The sequence below is a fragment of the Abramis brama genome, assembly GCF_963993115.1.
Source record: "Abramis brama genome assembly, chromosome: 25".
Lineage (NCBI taxonomy): Eukaryota > Metazoa > Chordata > Actinopteri > Cypriniformes > Leuciscidae > Abramis > Abramis brama.
Window position 1 is genome coordinate 2,859,608 of NC_139987.1, and position 20,095 is coordinate 2,879,702.

General features: G+C 37.8%; 1 protein-coding gene across 2 annotated transcripts in view; it reads left to right on the top strand.

The window, feature by feature from the left end:
• Positions 1–20,095, top strand: part of snx30 (sorting nexin family member 30) — a 41,501-nt gene that overhangs the window by 870 nt on the left and 20,536 nt on the right. For both annotated transcript variants that reach the window (XM_084104814.1, XM_084104813.1), the window contains exons 2-7: positions 9,292–9,480; positions 10,586–10,696; positions 10,857–11,015; positions 12,458–12,647; positions 16,390–16,589; positions 19,130–19,216. In XM_084104814.1, the coding sequence (XP_083960940.1) occupies positions 9,292–9,480; positions 10,586–10,696; positions 10,857–11,015; positions 12,458–12,647; positions 16,390–16,589; positions 19,130–19,216 (936 nt within the window). The remainder of the gene's footprint in view (positions 1–9,291; positions 9,481–10,585; positions 10,697–10,856; positions 11,016–12,457; positions 12,648–16,389; positions 16,590–19,129; positions 19,217–20,095) is intronic.

Genomic DNA, 20,095 nt, shown 5'->3' on the forward strand with positions numbered 1-20,095 from the left:
ATGTTGCATGTAAATGCCATGAATATGGTGATTATTCAGTATAATACCTGTAGATTGGTAATGATATACCATAGTTGATCTATACCATCACAGTATTTTTTTGTGGGTTGAACAGAGTGCATTTATTTTTCATTTTTGCTTATAATAAAAATAACGTACAACAATCTAAACATCAGCATATATATTTTTCTGGTGTTTTGCGTAAGAAGCCAAGAGGTTTGATGAATGAGTATGAAATTAAATTCATGTGATCTCCAAGCTTTCAGTTATTTGTAATGATGTGTGTTGCACGCAGAAAATAAAAAAATTGAAATCTGACACTAAATTTAGGCTCAAAGGAAAAGGGAAGTTACGGTGAAAATTGAAGAACGAAGGATTTGCATATATATATATCACGTGATGGCGCATTGCTATAGATGAATTATAATAACAGTAGTATTAAAGTGAGTGTGTGTGCAGTGGAAGCTGTAGATGTGTATCATGTCTGTGTTCCTGTACAATAGAGTTGTGTAGAGCGAGGCTGAGACACTCTCCGACTCCATTGTTTATTGTGTTTTTCACAGACATTCACTCTTGTCACATTTGCACTGTGGCTTCCCTGTTTATTGGATATTTCATTTTAGTGTAAATGCTGGGAATTGTTGTTTAGTTCATATTAATAATACTATTCTATATAATTTTAGCTTTTTATTTTTATCTGTACTTCATTAGTATTAAAGATGGATGGAATAAGATTGGAAGCTTACATGGGCTGTATTTAGGTTCAGCAATATTTTTACTGCTCAAATTTGGTGTGTCTTTGCGTATTACTGTTAATAAGCAGAAACTCGCGTTTGTGATTTTGACACTGTAAACATTTTGGGAAAACTGGATTTAAAAAAAATATTTATAATAAATTGTATTGGAGCTGCACGATTCTGGATAAATTGAGAATCGAGATTACGGTTTTCTCAAGATTCTGAATAGACAAAGTAAACAAAATAACATGTAATTTACTTGAGGTTCTGACAAATGTTAATTGCTGCAGTCTATTTAAAAAAATGTTACATTAATTTATGTGATAATTTAAATGACTGGATGTATCAGCGTTGTTGAATGAATATCTTAAGTGAATAATTCAACGACTCACTCAAAGACTTCACTTGTTTCATTGCTTCCGTCGACATCAGTGTTTTTATCCGAACTATAAACTTTTATCCCAGTTCTTCTGTAATAATCTGAGCTTTTCTAAGACTGATAATGATACTTCTGTGTGGTTGAAGAGACCGTTTGTGAAGCTGTTTCATACCAACACATGACAACTGCCTTCTGAATGTTCGCTGTGATCGTACTCGTCAAAGGTTTAATAGACAAAGCTGAATTGTCGTCATTTAGTGGGAGTTTGAGTTGAGTTCTCGATCTTTTAGCGATTAATCGTGCAGCTCTAGTGTAAATGTAATGTTAGGATGACACACAAGGCCGGTTCCTCTGTCCTGTTGGGTAATGCATATTTTCCTGGTAAAAACAAGTAAATAATTAACTCACTGTTTTGTGATAATTGCCTTATCCAGTTTCCTTGGAAACAGTTTTAGATATTTTCAGTTTTTTCTGAAATAGCAATAATTTTATGGTGATAAATCTAAACAAGAAGGTCCAAATCAGAAGAAAAGCTCAAAAATCTGTTCACTGATGTGTTTTTCACAACTTGTGTTTTGCAAATGCTGTTGCAAATCACTGTTATCCATACGACTTTCCCAGTGACTAGACTCTTTAAGTCAATCATAAGTATTTTATTTGACAATACAAATAGCAAAAATCTTTAAAACACGATGCTTTTTGTGACTGACCCTTTTATGAATTAATTTCCTATCATTTATTGTTTGAAACTCCCATGCATATGGTTGCATAAGAAAACATTGAGTTATGGGTGTTCATGTTTGTAACAGCCATGAAGTTCACAGGTTTCCGAGCTGAGTGACCACAAGTAGGCTATAAGTTGAGCTTGTGCTCTGTTTCTCTAAAGCTATTGGTGGATCTCCTGTGATTGACAGGTTATTGCCCCGCCCTCATCATCAGAGAAGAGAGAGATGCAAGCGGAGGGGAAATTATTCTGATTCAAGATTATGAGCCTCATGAATTTACAATAATGACATGCACCGATAAATCATTTATAACAAAACAAGAATTATCCATTTTGTTTTCATGCTGATTTTAAAGTAAATGCTACTTGTTTTGAAATGTTTTACTGTGGCTGAAGTGTCCGGACACTTTTTGAGGCCACCATATGACTGATTTGCAGTCACGAGTGAAATTGTCTGTTTACGCACTGTGTGTGACTCCAGACCGTAAGTTCATGAACTTTGACAAACACACTAAGTTGTGGACTGAAGAAAGGGAACGAAGCAGAAGTACACCTTCAGTCCTGAGTGAGGAATAGTTTTCTTCTGGCTTTAGGTCTAAGATCCCCACAGGCCTCACTCTTCATAATTCGTTTTGTAGCACATTCCCCAACTCTTCTCGAGTTTTGACGCTTGCTGCTTGATCATAAAATCATGTCTGCTCGTTCTGAAAGTAAACACTGTTTGGGAAAGTCAGAAAGATCGAAAACGAATGCTGAATGGGAATACAGATGAGAGGCGTGTTGCACTTGCATTAATCTTGTATGTCACACGGGCTGTGAATTCATGTGAATGTCTGTGTGAAGGAGGGCTGTGCACTGCCCCTCGTCTGTCAGTTCAGCAGAACGAAGGCCAGAACTGGTTTTAGAGCTCAACAGTGGGCATGTGATCAGGAAAAAGCTGTCACAGTTTCCTAAATGCTGGATCTGAAAATAGGATGTTCGCTCTATGCAATTCCAACATTTTGCTGCAGGTTTCATGTTGTGAATTAGTTTTTTGCCTTTAAAAAGTCAAATGAGAAATGGATACAATTCAGTTCAAAAGTCACCAAGTCTGCACTTATTTGATCAAAAATACAGCAAAAACAGTCATGTGAAATATTATTACAATTTAAACTGTTGTTTTTTTTTAAATTGAAAATATCATCGTCATTTTTAAAGCATATCTCTGTTTTGTGCACTATGGTTGTGAGTGATTTATCATGTAGTGTGACGTGCAAGAGGCTTCATAAGACCAAACACCGGATGATGTTTAATGACAGTCTTCACAGTGTAGTTAAGCTGTCTGTGTCATGTGACTGGAGAGTTAAGCTACTGAAGGCTCCAGAGACACGTGTTTGAAATTGAATAATAGCTTACTTGCTGAATACTATGCATTATATAATGCATACTGCCTACTATTGATTTTAAAGTGAAATAGTAACCATTATTCCAAGATAAGAATCAGACTGTAGTATTTGATAGTTTTGTTCAGCCAGTCTACTAGAGTAAGCTTTCATGATTGAATCAGTGCTCAACATTAAGCTTTGCTTTGTGCTTGTCCTTCGTACAGGTAAAACGGTCATTCATTTGTTGGTCGTTTTAATTTTAGCGATTCTGATTCTTATCGATTTCCAGTAAGGTAAAATTCTTTTTTTTTTTTTTAAACATTTATATCAAACATATTTCTATCATGACAACTCTCAGAAGATTTATAGCATGCTAATGGATATGACCATGTTAATGTGTTTGGTCTTGGCAGAATAGATATAGCAGATCTATATGTACGAGGCGGCACTATATATACACTCACCTAAAGGATTATTAGGAACACCATACTAATACTGTGTTTGACCCCCTTTCGCCTTCAAAACTGCCTTAAAGGGATAGTTCACCCAAAAATGAAAATTCTGTCATCATTTACTCACCCTCAAGTTGTTCCAAACCTGTATGAGTTTCTTTGTTCTGCTGAACACAAAGGAAGATATTTGGAAGAATGTTTGTAATCAAACAGATCTCGGTCCCCATTGACTGGGACCGAGATCTGTTTGGTTACAAACATTCTTCCAAATATCTTCCTTAAATGAAAAGAATTTTAATTTTTGGGTGAACTATCCCTTTAATTCTACATGGCATTGATTCAACAAGGTGCTGAAAGCATTCTTTAGAAATGTTGGCCCATATTGATAGGATAGCATCTTGCAGTTGATGGAGATTTGTGGGATGCACATCCAGGGCACGAAGCTCCCGTTCCACCACATCCCAAAGATGCTCTATTGGGTTGAGATCTGGTGACTGTGGGGGCCATTTTAGTACAGTGAACTCATTGTCATGTTCAAGAAACCAATTTGAAATGATTCGAGCTTTGTGACATGGTGCATTATCCTGCTGGAAGTAGCCATCAGAGGATGGGTACATGGTGGTCATAAAGGGATGGACATGGTCAGAAACAATTCTCAGGTAGGCCGTGGCATTTAAACAATGCCCAATTGGCACTAAGGGGCCTAAAGTGTGCCAAGAAAACATCCCCCACACCATTACACCACCACCACCAGCCTGCACAGTGGTAACAAGGCATGATGGATCCATGTTCTCATTCTGTTTACTCCAAATTCTGACTCTACCATCTGAATGTCTCAACAGAAATCGAGACTCATCAGACCAGGCAACATTTTTCCAGTCTTCAACTGTCCAATTTTGGTGAGCTCGTGCAAATTGTAGCCTCTTTTTCCTATTTGTAGTGGAGATGAGTGGTACCCGGTGGGGTCTTCTGCTGTTGTAGCCCATCCGCCTCAAGGTTGTGCGTGTTGTGGCTTCACAAATGCTTTGCTGCATACCTCGGTTGCAGAGATGGGGGACTCCATTGACTCCATGACTTGATTCGAGTCAGACTCGAGTCGCAAATTTAAGGACTTGAGACTTGCTTGACTAAATTAAGAAAATGACTCGACTTGACTTTGACTTGAGATCCAATGACTCGAGACTTGACTTGACTTGAACAGTATGACTCGAGAATGACTTGATATACATTTTTATATAAATCATCGCAACATCAATTGATGAACAAAATGAAAGCAACGGAACCATTGACACCAGTCATCAGATTCTGCGTGATTGCGTGACGCTGCACAAGCCCAGAAAAAACACACATCGCGGTGAGCGCGCGCTAAATACAAAAACATCTCCCAGCATCGTTTCTTTTTGGATATAAACACTAGAAATTGACCATATTTATACAAGAAGATATGCTGTACGCACAGGCAAGGGATATCGGACGACCATCACAACCTCGAACAGTCGAACTTCATTCACCACGTCTAAAAGTAAGCTATGGCTGGTTTAACCTGTTTGTTATAGTTAATTTGACTATCTTTAAATCTAGAGAGAATATTGGTCAAAACAGCATGCCTCTTTATACACAATTATGTTTTCAAATGTAGCGTAATGTTGTCAGTATTCAAATGATAATTAATGATGGCATACGTTTTGTATAACATTTGCCACATTTCTTTCAAATCATGCTTTAAAGCCAAATATGTCGTTCTTTCCAATGACAAACAACAACATAGAAAACTGTTAATGTTTTGTCGTGTTTTATGTTTCTCTTAAAACAGGGTTAGATGTTATCAGGGGGTTGGGGGCAAAATGCCAGCAGAATTAATATGCACCCAAAATATAACATATGATATTAGAATATTGGCGCGATTGCAAATGTGATAATGATTTTATAAAACAGTTCAGTAAACAAAGAGTGAATATTGTGATGTGACATTTTAGACATAATATTCCAAATATTCTCTGTTTTTGCTCTATTTCTCCAATGACAATAGTTCCAGACAAGCCAAGGAAAGAGTTATGCGTATTTGTGATTCAGTGACCTAGTTGCTTAGTTCCAGAACGAATCTGCCGTTTTGAACAAATCAGTTGAATGCTTCTAAGTTCTATGACTCGTAGATTAAGACGGTGATTTGGCGCCACCTATTGGCGGTTTTAACTTCATAATTAAAAATATATAACTTATATAAAGGGGGTGCCAGTTTGAAGAATGCCATTTGGTGGCATGGGAACCATTATACTTGAATTGTGAATTGTTTAATACCTTTTAATGGTCTTCTGCAATTTTTGAGGCATATTTATTTTTTCATGCTTTAATGCTGGCCTGATTTCAGTTACATTTACATTTTAGGCTATGTAGTTTGAAATTTTATTTATTTTAGATTTTTATTGTAGTAACCACTCAGCTGTATGTGGAAATGCATATTTAAAAAAAAATGTTGCAAATAAAACCATAGTCCACAACTTCTGTAGTTTTAACTTATTTTAATATATAAATTCAGTGAAATCATCAAACGTTTGTATGACTTGCCAGTGACTTGTGACCCAAGCTACGACTTGACTTGACTTGCTTGACATAAAGCAGTGACTTGACTTGACTTGACTTGCTTTTCACAAAATTGACTTGGACTTGCTTGAGACTTGAAGGTTAAGACTTGAGACTTGCTTGTGACTTGCACATGTGTGACTTACTCCCACCTCTGCTCGGTTGTAACGAGTGGTTATTTCAGTCAAAGTTGCTCTTCTATCAGCTTGAATCAGTCAGCCCATTCTCCTCTGACCTCTAGCATCAACAAGGCATTTTCGCCCACAGGACTGCCGCATACTGGATGTTTTTCCCTTTTCACACCATTCTTTGTAAACCCTAGAAATGGTTGTGCGTGAAAATCCCAGTAACTGAGCAGATTGTGAAATACTCAGACCGGCCCGTCTGGCACCAACAAACATGCCACGCTCAAAATTGCTTAAATCAGGGGTTTTCAAACTTTTTGTGTGTGTGGACCACTATTTGTAATCAAGAATTTTCGCGGACCACCTCATAATACACATAATAAAAATATGTCTACACACAGTCCTACCTGAATTAATCCGCACCTCTAAATAGGCTTACTAGCACTAAAACTATAACTGGTCATCACATCAGTATATACGGCTTGTTAAAAGAAAGTTTACTGCTCACAACGGTTGCCACAAATTTAATTTATTTATTTACTCAAGCGCCCGAGGGCATCATCAGGTTGAACAACAGGCTTATTTCCATAGCAATGGAGTATGAAATCTATACAGTAGTAATAAGAACACTTGGATATAGTCAACATTTCAAAACCTTTGGTGATTTTAGGGGATTATTAATCTTCAGAGTTTTACAAGTCCTCAAAAAGTAACGTTAGGCTTGAGTTTGTTCACTTAACAGCACATCCGCAAAACATTTCAGAAAAGCGAGGTCAAGAAACTAACTGGAAATTAAAATAATAACAGGCCTTATTCATTCCATTTATAAACATTTCATTTCATAAACTGCCTATAAACTAAAGGCTATGCGTGTGATGTGATAATGAGAACATATTTGCCTCTGCCACTTTTCTCTTCAGAGAACCTGTTGTTATCCACCGATCCATGTTGTGGTTCTAACAGCACTGAACTTGAACGTCACGGTCGAGCGCCACTAGCCTATTTTAGTAATCACACAATAACTTGACAATTTAATTTAAATTGTATATCAGTATAGGCCTACATATTCTTTTTACTTTTTTATGGGAATTTCCTGGTAAAATGAAGGTAAAAAAATATTATTTTATATTTTATTTTGCCTTTCCACGGACCACCTGCAGTATCCTCACGGACCACTAGGCAGTTGGGAATGGCCGGCTTAAATCACCTTTCTTTCCCATTCTGACATTCAGTTTGGAGTTCAGGAGATTGTCTTGACCAGGACCACACCCCTAAATGCATTGAAGCAACTGCCATGTGATTGGTTGATTAGATAATTGCATTAATGAGAAATTGAACGGGTGTTCCTAATAATCCTTTAGGTGAGTGTATATTTATATATATATATGGCCCCTTAGTGCCAATTGGGCATCGTTTAAATGCCACGGCCTACCTGAGCATTGTTTCTGACCATTTCCATCCCTTTATGACCACCATGTACCCATCCTCTGATGGCTACTTCCAGCAGGATAATGCATCATGTCACAAAGCTCGAATCATTTCAAATTGGTTTCTTGAACATGACAATGAGTTCACTGTACTAAAATGGCCCCCACAGTCACCAGATCTCAACCCAATAGAGCATCTTTGGGATGTGGTGGAACGGGAGCTTCGTGCCCTGGATGTGCATCCCACAAATCTCCATCAACTGTAAGATGCTATCCTATCAATACGGGCCAACATTTCTAAAGAATGCTTTCAGCACCTTGTTGAATCAATGACACGTAGAATTAAGGCAGTTATGAAGGCGAAAGGGGCTCAAACACAGTATTAGTATGGTGTTCCTAATAATCCTTTAGGTGAGTGTATATATATATATATATATATATATATATATATATATGTATATGTGTGTGTGTGTGTGTGTGTGTGTGTGTGTGTGTGTGTGTGTGTGTGTGTGTGTGTGTGTGTGTGTGTGTGTGTGTGTGTGTATATATATATATATATATATATATATATATATATATATATATATATATATATATATATATATATATATATATATATATATATATATATATATATATATGAGGCAAGAACACAGAATTGAGTTCTCTTCTTGCACTTGAAAATGGTTTGAAATTACCATTGTTTTCTGTTGGAGAGATTCACTCGCTCTGGCATGGACTTTGTGCTTTGAAAACAATAACTTTTCAGATTGCTTGCATGCATAAACGGCTAAATTACACACTAATGGAAAGGTAAAAACACTGAGTAAGAGGCATGAATTGTTCATTTGCATTATTTTAGTGATACATTTTTTTGTATTTTTATTTTGGTAAATGTAACAAATTACTGTGTTAAATAAATAGCCCTAAAAATATCTTGCCTTTTGGTAATCCAATTAAATTATGAGTGAAATGTAAACCACTTTAAAAATGTCATCTGGGTATGTACTATGGTAGCATGAGTAGTATCTTAGTATGCTACGCCTTTACTGTTAGCACACACAGTTTTAGGCTTAATGCGACCGTGTTACAGCACTGAGTTATGTCTTATTTCAGAGCTTCACACACGTCATGCTGCTTGTATTACTGTGATCTTAAATGACCAAATGCATGGTTTGGTACATATGGCTACATATCACATGTAAAGTTTCTGTTGCTGTTGTCTCAGAATAGGAAATTGTAAATAATATTTAAGGTGGTTAATTTTTTTAAAATAATATGGTATTTCTATAACTGCGGATGTGGCACTGAGGGGTTATTGTGTAAGTCGTGGTTGAGTTGTCTACCATTTATTCGATTTACCAACAAGATCTGTTTGAATGAACTTTTCTTTGTTTTAATGCGTAGGGTTTTTTGAGTTCTGTGTGTACATTCCTTCACGTTTAGATTTCAAATATAAAATATCAATTTTGTTCCATTAAGATTTTTTATCCCCGCCCCCAGGACCTGAGCCTGCCCAATGGCACCCCAGTAGATACATCAAGCCCCGCCTCCTCCTCATCGCTGCTGAACCGACTGCAGCTCGAAGACGATCTGGACGGAGAAACACGAGACCTGTTTGTGACGGTAGACGATCCTAAGAAACACGTGTCTACGATGGAGACATACATCACCTACAGAGTCTGCACAAAGGTCAGAGGGCAAAGCTCTTAGACGGTCCCTTTCTTGACTTTATTAACAACCAAATGCTGTTTTTATTCGTGCAGTTATTTAAAACTTACAAATGCATGAAGGATAAGCCTCTTCAGACAGATTTCGTTGGTTGATGTGACATCGTGGTTAATCTGAATTGTTGTTCCCTAAACTATCAGTTTGACTGTATCTGTAAATCACTGCGTTAAAGTGGCTGCTTAAGTAGTTGTTTAACTCTTGTGGCGGCTGTTCGCAGACTCGTTCTGCTTCCACTGTAACCTGAAACATGCTCACGGTGGCACTTTCTGGAGCTCCGAGTCATGTAGAGGTGCTAATGAAAACCAGGAAGGCAAACCTCAGTGACCTGCGTCTCAAAATCACTCCCTGTCAGCCCTTTATAAACTCATTGCTGTTTGTTTTTTGTGGATTGTAAAAGAAAAAGGGTTAAGAACATAGTCATGCATGTTTTTTTTATGTACTATTATAGTATTTAATTTATATTTAAATTAGCTTTTATTTTAATATTTAACATTTCATTTTAACTGGAGTTTATTTAGTATTTCAACTTAATGTGCGTTCACGCCATGATAACCATTATTTAGAAAAAAACCTTTAGAAATGAAAGACCATGGAAGTTCAAAGTGTGGGAATCCTGTATAAGACACAACATATTTGATAAATACAGTAAAAAAAGTAATATTGTGAAATATTTTTATAATTTAAAATAACTGTTTTCTATGTGAATATATAGTAAAATGTCATTTATTCCTGTGATTAAATCTGTATTTTCAACATCATTGCTCCAGTCTTCAGTGTCACATGATCCTCCAGAAATCATTCTGATATGATGATTTGCTGCCTAAAAAACATTTCTTATTATCAATATTGAAAACCGTTTTTTGTTCTTTTTGTACTTTTTGTTCAGGATTCTTAGATGAATATAAATTTCAGAAGAACAGCATTAATCTGAAATAGAAATCTGTTGTCACATTATAGATGTCGTTACTGTCACTTTTGATCATTTTAATGTGTCCTTGCTGAATACAAGTATTAATTGCCTTAAAAAAAGTTATTGACCGTTTTCTTGCTTCTGCGTGACCGACAGACCACCAGGACAGAGTTTGACCTGCCTGAGTACTCGGTAAGGCGGCGCTACCAGGACTTCGACTGGCTGAGGAACAAACTAGAGGAAAGCCAGCCCACCCACCTTATTCCAGTAGGTAGAGGAAAACCCTCCACAGCTCTGCTCGCAAGCATTTGTGCATTGTATAACTAGTTGTTTAATGTTGCAGGGATTGTTGTTGACTAAAACCGGTTATTTCAAAGCATGCGATCGACTACATTTGTTGTTGTTTCTCCTTTCTGCTGTCGTTTAGCCCTTGCCTGAGAAGTTTGTAATGAAGGGAGTGGTGGACCGTTTTTCAGAGGAGTTTGTGGATACTAGAAAAAAGGCACTGGACAAGTTCCTCAAACGCGTGGCAGACCATCCGGTGCTCTCTTTCAACGACCACTTCAATGCATTTCTCTCAGCAAAGGTGAGTGCGTTAAAGTCGGCATAAAGCTCCACATTCAAGACCTCCTTTATCATGTGGATGAGTATCTTGAATCAATTCCGTTGTTTTTTCGAGAAAATAATGGGTTGTCTTAACAGTAACTTCCAAAAGCCCATGAGAAACCAAGGCAGAACACCGTAACACCAGTTACCGCTCTTTGGCTTTGTTTTGGAACGCTCAAATTGAGTTACGGTACTCTGCCTTTGTTCAGCCACGCGTCAATATGAAGTTACTGTGCTCTATCAAATAATGCTTCCTACCAGATTGTGCCATTATCTGCCTTTGTTTTACTGTCCATTAAAATTAAAATTACGGTGTAGCCTGTGTACTTTGTACAGCTGCCACCAGTCCCTCAAACTTCTGATGTCCTCAGAGCTTTGTCCTGCACAAATGCGGTCAGAACATTTATTATGGTCTGAAACCGCCCCATCAACAAACGTGCGATATCGATCGTGAAGGATTATGCAGAGTTGACAGAAAAATGTTACACATGCCGTAGCAGATGAATACAACCAAGAACTAAAGCCCTGCCTCACTTAGTTCGGGTACTGGACCTGGTTGAAAAACTCATGCATCTAGCTGGCAGAGTGCCAAAACTTCGCCGACGCCTTCAGCACCGCCCTAAACACGGTCGAGCCAACGATGGACTAATATATCTATGGAGGTATTTTGTCATGTGAAATGTATTAATAATGCCATCAGAATGCAACCAAAGCACAGGATAGCAATAAGATGGCTATAAATAATTGTAAATCATACAAAATAAATGCCATGATCACTAGATTTTATACAGGTGTTACTATAATGATTTTGTTAATGGTGATCAGCAACCAAATAGTGATAATGTGGAAGTTACTGCCTTTTGCCTTGGCATGAATTCTCACTTTTTGCTGACAATACAAAGGTAGAGTACAGTAACTTTAAAATAGCAATTTTTTTATGTATATAATTTTCATTACTAAAACATCTATTTGCCAGATTTCCAGTGTCCTACCTATAATTGATTTGGCGGGACAACTAATAATTTGTCGGGACTACTTTTGCCTTTGTAGGGCAGATGTATACTGAACTCCTCCAATCATTTAGTCTGCTTAAACTCTGCCCCTCGCATTTATTTGCTATCTTTACTTACAATCCGTTTCATCAGATGTATGTCACAATACAGAAGAAAAGACCTGTCGATGCTTCCGTTTAATCATGACTTTAATATTCTTTAGGATGTAGTTTTGAAGGTATTCTAAATACATTTGTGAACTCAGTTTCCTGAGGCCAAACTGACTATATCAATTTAAGGAATAATTTGTAAATGTGTAAGTGTACAGGAATTGTAAATGGTTTGTATAGTTTCTCACAGTTTTTTTTTTTTTTTTTTTTTTTTTTTGGCCATTTGACAGAATTGATGTACTGTATGCTTGACTTTTCAGGACTTGAATAAGCGTCAAGGCCTGGCTCTGCTGACTAAAATGGGGGAATCTGTGAAGTATGTGACGGGTGGTTATAAACTGAGAGGACGGCCAATTGAGTTTGCCGCCATGGGCGACTATCTGGACATGTTCACACAGAAACTGGGCACCATTGACAGGATAGCACAGAGAATCATCAAAGAGCAATCAGGTAAAGATCGTCCCTCTCGGCCTTTTACAAAGAAATTCCATCCATCCTAGGGTAGCATTGCATACAAGTCCTTTAAACCTGATCATATACACTACATTTCAAAAGTCTCTTTTTCTTGAAAGAAATTAATACTTTTATTCAGCAAGGATGCATTAAGTTGATAAAAATGATCGTAAATACACATAATGTTACAAAAGATGTATATTTCAAATAAATGCTGTTGTTCTATGCTTTCTATACAGAATCCTGAAAAATCTTGAAGAAAATTTGATATTTGTTTTTCTATGATTCCCAAAAATATTAAGCAGTACAATTATTTTCAACACTGATATTAATCAGAAATGTTTCTTGAGCATCAAATCATCATACTAGAGTGATTTCTGAAGGATCATGTGACACTGAAGACTGGAGTAATGATGCTGAAAATCCAGCTTTGCTCACAGGATAAATATTGAATATTGCACTGTTATGTATTTGGTCTGGTGGACTAGATCTGCTACGCTGCTGTTGATTATTGCTGCTGCTCCAGAGCAATTATGAACTTGTTACTGCTAATAGATACTCGGACACGCTGCTGTTATGCTGCTGCCGCATGAATAGACATGCATCAATCCCGTAGCAGATATAGGCAGGTGGAGCTGGGGAGGCGGATGGTCTCGGAGGAACTCTGTACAAGGACTAACCTACAGCAAACCCTGAACCAGACTGTTTAAATGTTGAGAAAGCATCTCATCAGCTGTAGGATCAGCAGTGGCCAATCAGCCTGTGCCATGCAGTAATGATGTGATTGCTTGCCAGTTGCATGTAATTGACCTGAGTTTCATGACTAAACTATTAGGGGTTAAACGGATCGTTGTTGATCCGTGATTCGTACGGACCAAGCCCCACGGTTCGGCACGCGTGTGATTCGCGGATCAATTGTAAGTTTAACCGCAATAAGTGAAAGGTTATCATTTGCACTTGTTTTGTCTTGCAAGTTTACACATTCAACAGTTTTTAAAACCATTTCAGCGCTGAAAGAGGCAAAAGAGAATTCAATTCGGTGCTCACGCACTGTTATCTGTGTGCACAGCCGTTACACACACCAGAGAGAGGCGTGTTTCAGATAGCGTGCAAACTCTGAATCCAAATTGATTCCTCTTTCGCGTCTCCATGCACGTGGATGGACACATACACACAAATTGTCAAGTTATCTGTCTCTGCAAGTATTTTTGTAAACGCAGTCGGTAATGTCTTCAGTGAGCGAGTTGAGAAAGAAATCAGATGTGACAGCAGCGTAAACCTGCTGTTGTCTGCCATTAATGTTAATCAAACAACAAAACACAGCTTTAACAGATTAAGCTAGATTACATTTTATACAGTGAACACTATAGTGTTATTTACAAAAAACGCAATATGATCCGAACCTTGAGTTTTGTGGTCCGTTAAGCCACTATATAGTGGTCAAAATTATTGGCACCCTTGGTAAATATGAACAGAGAAGCCTGTAAAAATACATTTGCATTGTTAATCCTTCTCTCCAGATCCTTCAGGTTCCCAGCACCATGTTGGTGCTTCTCTTCAGTTCACCCCACTCATTCCCTACAGGCTTTAGGTCAGGGGACTGGGACGGTCATGGCAGAAGCTTCATTTTGTGCTCAGTGACCCAAGATCTTGTGTTGATTTTGATGTTTGTTTTGGATCATTGTCCTGATAGAGGATCCAACCATGGCCTGTTTTAAGATTTCTAGCAGAGGCCGTCAGGTTTTTATTTTTATTTTTTGGTATTTGCTAGAATCCATGATACCATGTATCTGAACAAGATGTCCAGGACCTCCAGTAAAAAAATAGCCCACAACATTAAAGATCCAGCAGAGTATTCAAACCGTAGGCATGGGGCACTTTTTATCCCTGTCTGTACCAAACCTGTCTAGTGAGTTTGCTGGCTCTTTTCCTTTTTTTTTTTTAAGTTCCATCTGACCACAGAATCTAGTCCCGTTTGAAGTTCTGACAACTGAATATGCTGGAGATTGTTTTTTAATGAGAGGGGAGGATTTTTCTTGAAACCCTCCCGAACATGTTTTTTTTTTGGCTTTCTGACCCCAAGACTCAAGTAATCTCTGCAATTCTCCATCCGTGAGCCTTGGAGAGTCTTTGGCCACACAAACGTTCCTCCTCGCCGTGCATTAAGACAATATAGACACACGTCCTCTTCCTGGCAGATTCGTAACATCTTTAGTTGGAACTTGTTAGTTATTGCCCTGATGATGGAAATGGGGATTTCCTATTACTTTAGCTATTTTCTTACAGCCACTTTTTTTTTTGTGAAGCTCAACAATCTTTTGCTGCACACCAGAACTATATTCTGTGGTTTAACTCATTGTGATGGATGATTAAGGGAATTTGGCCTTTGTTTCATCATGTTTAAACTCCTGTGAAACAAGAAGTCATAGCTGGACAATTTCATGTTCCTGTTCACCCTGGTGTGCAAAAAAAAATTAAAAAGAAATAAAAAGAAATTATATATATATATACAGTGCAATGCATAAGTTAATACACCCATGCTAAAGTTGACTAAAAAGAGGAATAAAAAATCATATTTTGGAAATTGAACTTAATGCCTTAATTTAAAAAATTAGGAAAAATCCAACCTTTTAGGACACCAATTTTCTTTGTGAATGAATAATGTATCGTAAATAAATAAATGTTCTTCCTTAAAATACATGGTGCATAAGTGTGTACACCCCTATGTTAAATTCCCATAGAGGCAGGCAGATTTTTATTTTTAAGTATTTTTTTTTTTAAATTAATTTTTAGGATACTATGCATCCTGATAAAGTTCCCTTGGCCTTTGGAATTAAAATAGCCCCACATCATCACATAGCATTCACCATACCTAGAGATTGGCATGATTTTATTTCAGTTAGCCTAAAAGCTAGTTTGATTTGCATTGAGAGATGATCTTATGGAAAGTACCCCATGCCAATCTCTAGGTATGGTGAATGCTATGTGATGATGTGGGGCTATTTTAATCTATGATTTAGATTTATCAAAAGGATAAACAATGCACATTTATTTTTTACAGCCATCTTTGATCATATTTACCAAGGGTGCCAATAATTTTGACCATGACTATATATTTAGAAAATTTATTATTTCAAAAACATACAATGCAAGTGTTTTTTGCTAGTTTCAGCCTGACGCAGTTATCATTTTCACGTCCTGCACTACATTGTTTAAATGGCAAATGCATTTGCGCCCATTTGTGAGCCCATGGGCTGCTGGTCTGAAAGCAAGGTGTGTTCAGACGCACTGTTGCGCGCAGCAGCAACACAAACACGACCATTTTTCCCATCGTTAAACTAGCAAAAGTGGATTCGGACACGACCTAAGTGCACTTGTCTTGCGCCGTGCGCTTCAGACCATGCGCTTAGATCCTTAAAATAAGGCCCATTGAGTTACAAACAAAACTATACAGCAACAATCACTTTGTTCTGAACCGCCACAGTGCCTTTATTAATGCATATTGTGAATATTTTATTCATGCGTATTGTTTTGCAATGTTAGCTGTCTTTTGTAAATTGCTATGTATGTAGGATGTTTCAAATCAGACTTATAAGGTTCAGATAGGATGCTGCCTTTGAAGGCAGTTGTATTTGTGGGAAATAGACAGCAAGGCAAGTTTTGAAGCAGAGCCCATAAGTGGACTGGTAAATGTAAAAATGAGCCCTCTAAGATGAGCTTTTTCCTTGTTTGTGCTCAGAATTCTTGATGGAGTTGAGAGAGTACGGGCCTGTGTATTCGTCCTGGTCGTCGTTCGAGGAAGAGCTCCATGATCCTCTGGAGGGGGTGTCGGGGTGCGTGTCGAACTGCTCCAGCGCTCTGGACGAACTCACAGAGGACATGAGTGAGGAGTTTCTCCCTGTGCTTAGAGAATACGTCCTATACATCGAATCCATGAAGGTGAGCGGCTTTCAGCTGAGCTTTCACTCATTTCTTCCCACCTTGTATAGAGAAAATAATTTATGCCATTTGGAAAAATACCATGTGTCTACGACTTTTTGCAAAGGGAATGTAATGGTTTGGAATCATTTCTGGAATTATGTTCTCCCAAAACTAAGCCAATGTTTAGCTAGTTATTGTGTGTTAAACTTGGAGTAGGGCTGTAGTCAAGACCACCTTTGTCGAGTCCAAGACAAGTCCAAGACCAGGACTAGTCGAGTCCAAGTCAAGACCGAGTCCAAAGAGGTTCGAGTCCGAGTCAAGACCGAATCCAAAAAGGTTCGAGTCCGAGTCAAGACCGAGTCCAGGACAGAAAAAAAAAAAAAAGCAGTCTGCTAAAAAAAATATAGGCTAGCCTATAGAAATTCAATCATGTAATAATCAAATAATGAATGATTTTAATTTTATTTAAAATAATTGACTAATTCAAAGAACAACAAAAAAATAATAATTATATAGGCCTAAAGGAGCACACACATTCGTTTCGACTTGTCTGATCAGCCTTACATTCTGTTCCTGTCAATCATACACGCGATGTCAACCAATTAATCTGCATGAGGGAGGGCCGAGCCAACTCACAGACACACACACACACACACACACACACACAAGAGATGCGGATAAACCGCGGATCGGGCGGATGACGTGACGAAAAATTATATTTTAGCCTACCACTCGTGGAATAGGCAAAGAAAGAAAGGTAAGAAAAAAAGTCGGAAAACTTTGCCCATTAATTAGATGTGCAAGGCAAGCAGGCTAGTTTTCGGGGTGTTATGGACAATTAAAAATGTGAATATTCACGTTGCACTAGCGGTGGACTTTCAGCGAGTTTATTTAAACATTTATTTTTTATAGAGCCGTTTATGAGTCAAAAGAGCCGGCTCTTTTCATTGAGCTGAGTGAAACGAACCGGCTTACGAAAAAGAGCCGAAATGCCCATAGTTATTAAGTGGCCAGTGTTTCACTTTCCCTCCAATAATATTTTGTTTTAATATCGCGGCGACGTATGTGTGATTACTGGGAACATAATAAAGACACCTGGACTCGGTCGAGACCAAAAGCCATATTTGGCAAGACCAGTGGCCGAGACCGAGACAAGTCCGAGTCCGAATACCAGCGAGTCCGAGACCATAGAAAAGCGGTCTCGAGTCCGGACTCGAGTCCAAGACCGGACTCGAGTACTACAGCCCTAACTTGGAGTTTTAAATGGTTATATCTTGAATTATGTAAAATAGCTTTTTTCTTGTTTTAAACATAAATCTAACTAATTTAGTCAGGTTTTCCAATAGGGTAAGAAAAATAAGCAAGATAATTTCTTTTTCTCTCTAAACAACTCTTAATGAATTGTCCAGTTTTACTTTGAGAATGTACACTACCGTTCAAAAGTTTGAGGTCAGTAAGTATTAAGAAATTTATACTTTTATACAAGGAGGCATTGAATTGATCAAAAGTGGACAGTAAAGACATTTATAATGTTGCAAAAGATTTATATTTCAAATAGATGCTGTTTGTTCATCAACGAATCTACAGGAATATGAATCGGCACAACTGGTTTCAACATGGATAATAATCAGAAATTCTTTCAAATTCTTGAGCATCAAATCATCATTTTCAGAATGATTTCTGAAGGATCATGTGACACTGAAGACTGGAGTAATGATGCTGAAAATTATGCTTTGATCACAGGAATAAATTACATTTCACTATATATTCGCATAGAAGCAGCTGTTTTATTTCACAATAATGCTAACTTTACTGTATTTTTTTGATCAAATAAATGCAGATGGTGAGCAGAAGAGACTTTTTTTCTAAAACCATTTAAAATCTATTTGACACCAAACTTTTGAATTCTAGTGTATACATTTTGTTTTAATTACTGCTTAGATATTTTTACTGAAAAAAATAAATAATCCGTTTTTGCAGTTTAGTGCGTCATTTTGAGGAAATATTGTTATGCAACTCAGCAGACAAAGTAATTTCCTCTCTGTCTTAACTTGACACATCTACACAATCAGCAAATATAGCGAGACGAGTGGCCACTGTGCTGAGATGGGGCTTTATATTTCCTTCTTGAAAACTGCTCTAAAATTATTGACAGCACTTTAGTTGCATAAATACTGAAAATAAAGCACAATTAAGAATGCATATAAATCAAACAAATTTCCAAGAATAAATAATTATATATTAAGGAAACTGAATGATAGTTCTGTAATTTACTGCTTTCCTACAGATTAGATGTTTTTTAGAATTTCGTTTTAACTTGATCACATTTCTTCTCTCCAAAGTGTCACTGCAGGACATTTGCAGAGAGACATCCAAGATTTCTAGGAAGCAACAAGGAGCGTTTTAATAGCCTCCATGTTTGTGTCATGGCTCCAGTGTAGAGAATATAGTGATCACATTTCAATAACCGGTCATATGCTGAAAAAGTGAAATTGGAGAATGTAAACTGTAATTGCTGCCAAATGTTTGTAATTTACAAACCTCTCATCGTTTGTTAGAATGTGCTTAAAAAGAGAGATCAAGTCCAGGCAGAATACGAAACAAAGTTGGAGGCAGTCGTGTTCAGGGAGGACAAAAAGACACCGGTGAGTTGCATTTGTTTTACTCTGATCTGAAGTGATTTGCAAGGCTATCAGTGGCTGTGACACACCAAGCCGACGCTGTTGAGAGATCGGATTGTAATATGTCAATCGAAATATCTGGTTGTATGTTCAGTTTAGCGAGCGGGCCAAACTGTAAGTTGTAAGCCCCTTTCACACAGCGCAATGATCCCGGCAAATTGCTGGGAAATTGCCAGAACGCTTCTGTGTGAACGCAAACATGACCCGGGATTGATGCCGGCATTGATGCCGGGGTGGGAACCTAGTAACATTACCATGTTCAGTCCCGGAACGCGCGCTGTGTGAACAAAAGCCGTAATAATGCCGTGTCATAGTGATGAAGCTGAAGCCGGGATCATTCGTCAGCTGTGAAACGGTACGTAATGCGCAAGTTTATGATCGAATCAGAGAAAAAATGCACAAGCGTGGTTTCTCGAGAGAGAAATCGCAGCTCATAAGCAAACTTAAGTCGCTGCAGAGACATTACAAGTCACATCGATGTCACATGTCTTTACGGGTTGTGTGTGAACGCACTCTGATTCCAGTGTGATTGAACCAAAATCAAACGAACCTGGGTAAAATCCCGGGTCACTTTATCCGTGTATTTTCCGGAATCTCTGTCTGAAAGGGGCTTTAGAGACTTGAAACTTTGAGGGATGGTGGTACCCACCCCGTCTAAACCAATGCAGAAAGATTCTCTAGTCTTACTGTCAATAATTATAAAAAAAATTTCAACATTTTGATTTACTCTGGCGACTGGATGCCAGAATGTTTGAAGTGGGCGTGACCACTTTTAATAAAATGGCTAACTCTTGAAAGGAATGAGATAATTTGACCAAAAGGACGTGGCAACTGGCCGCTTGG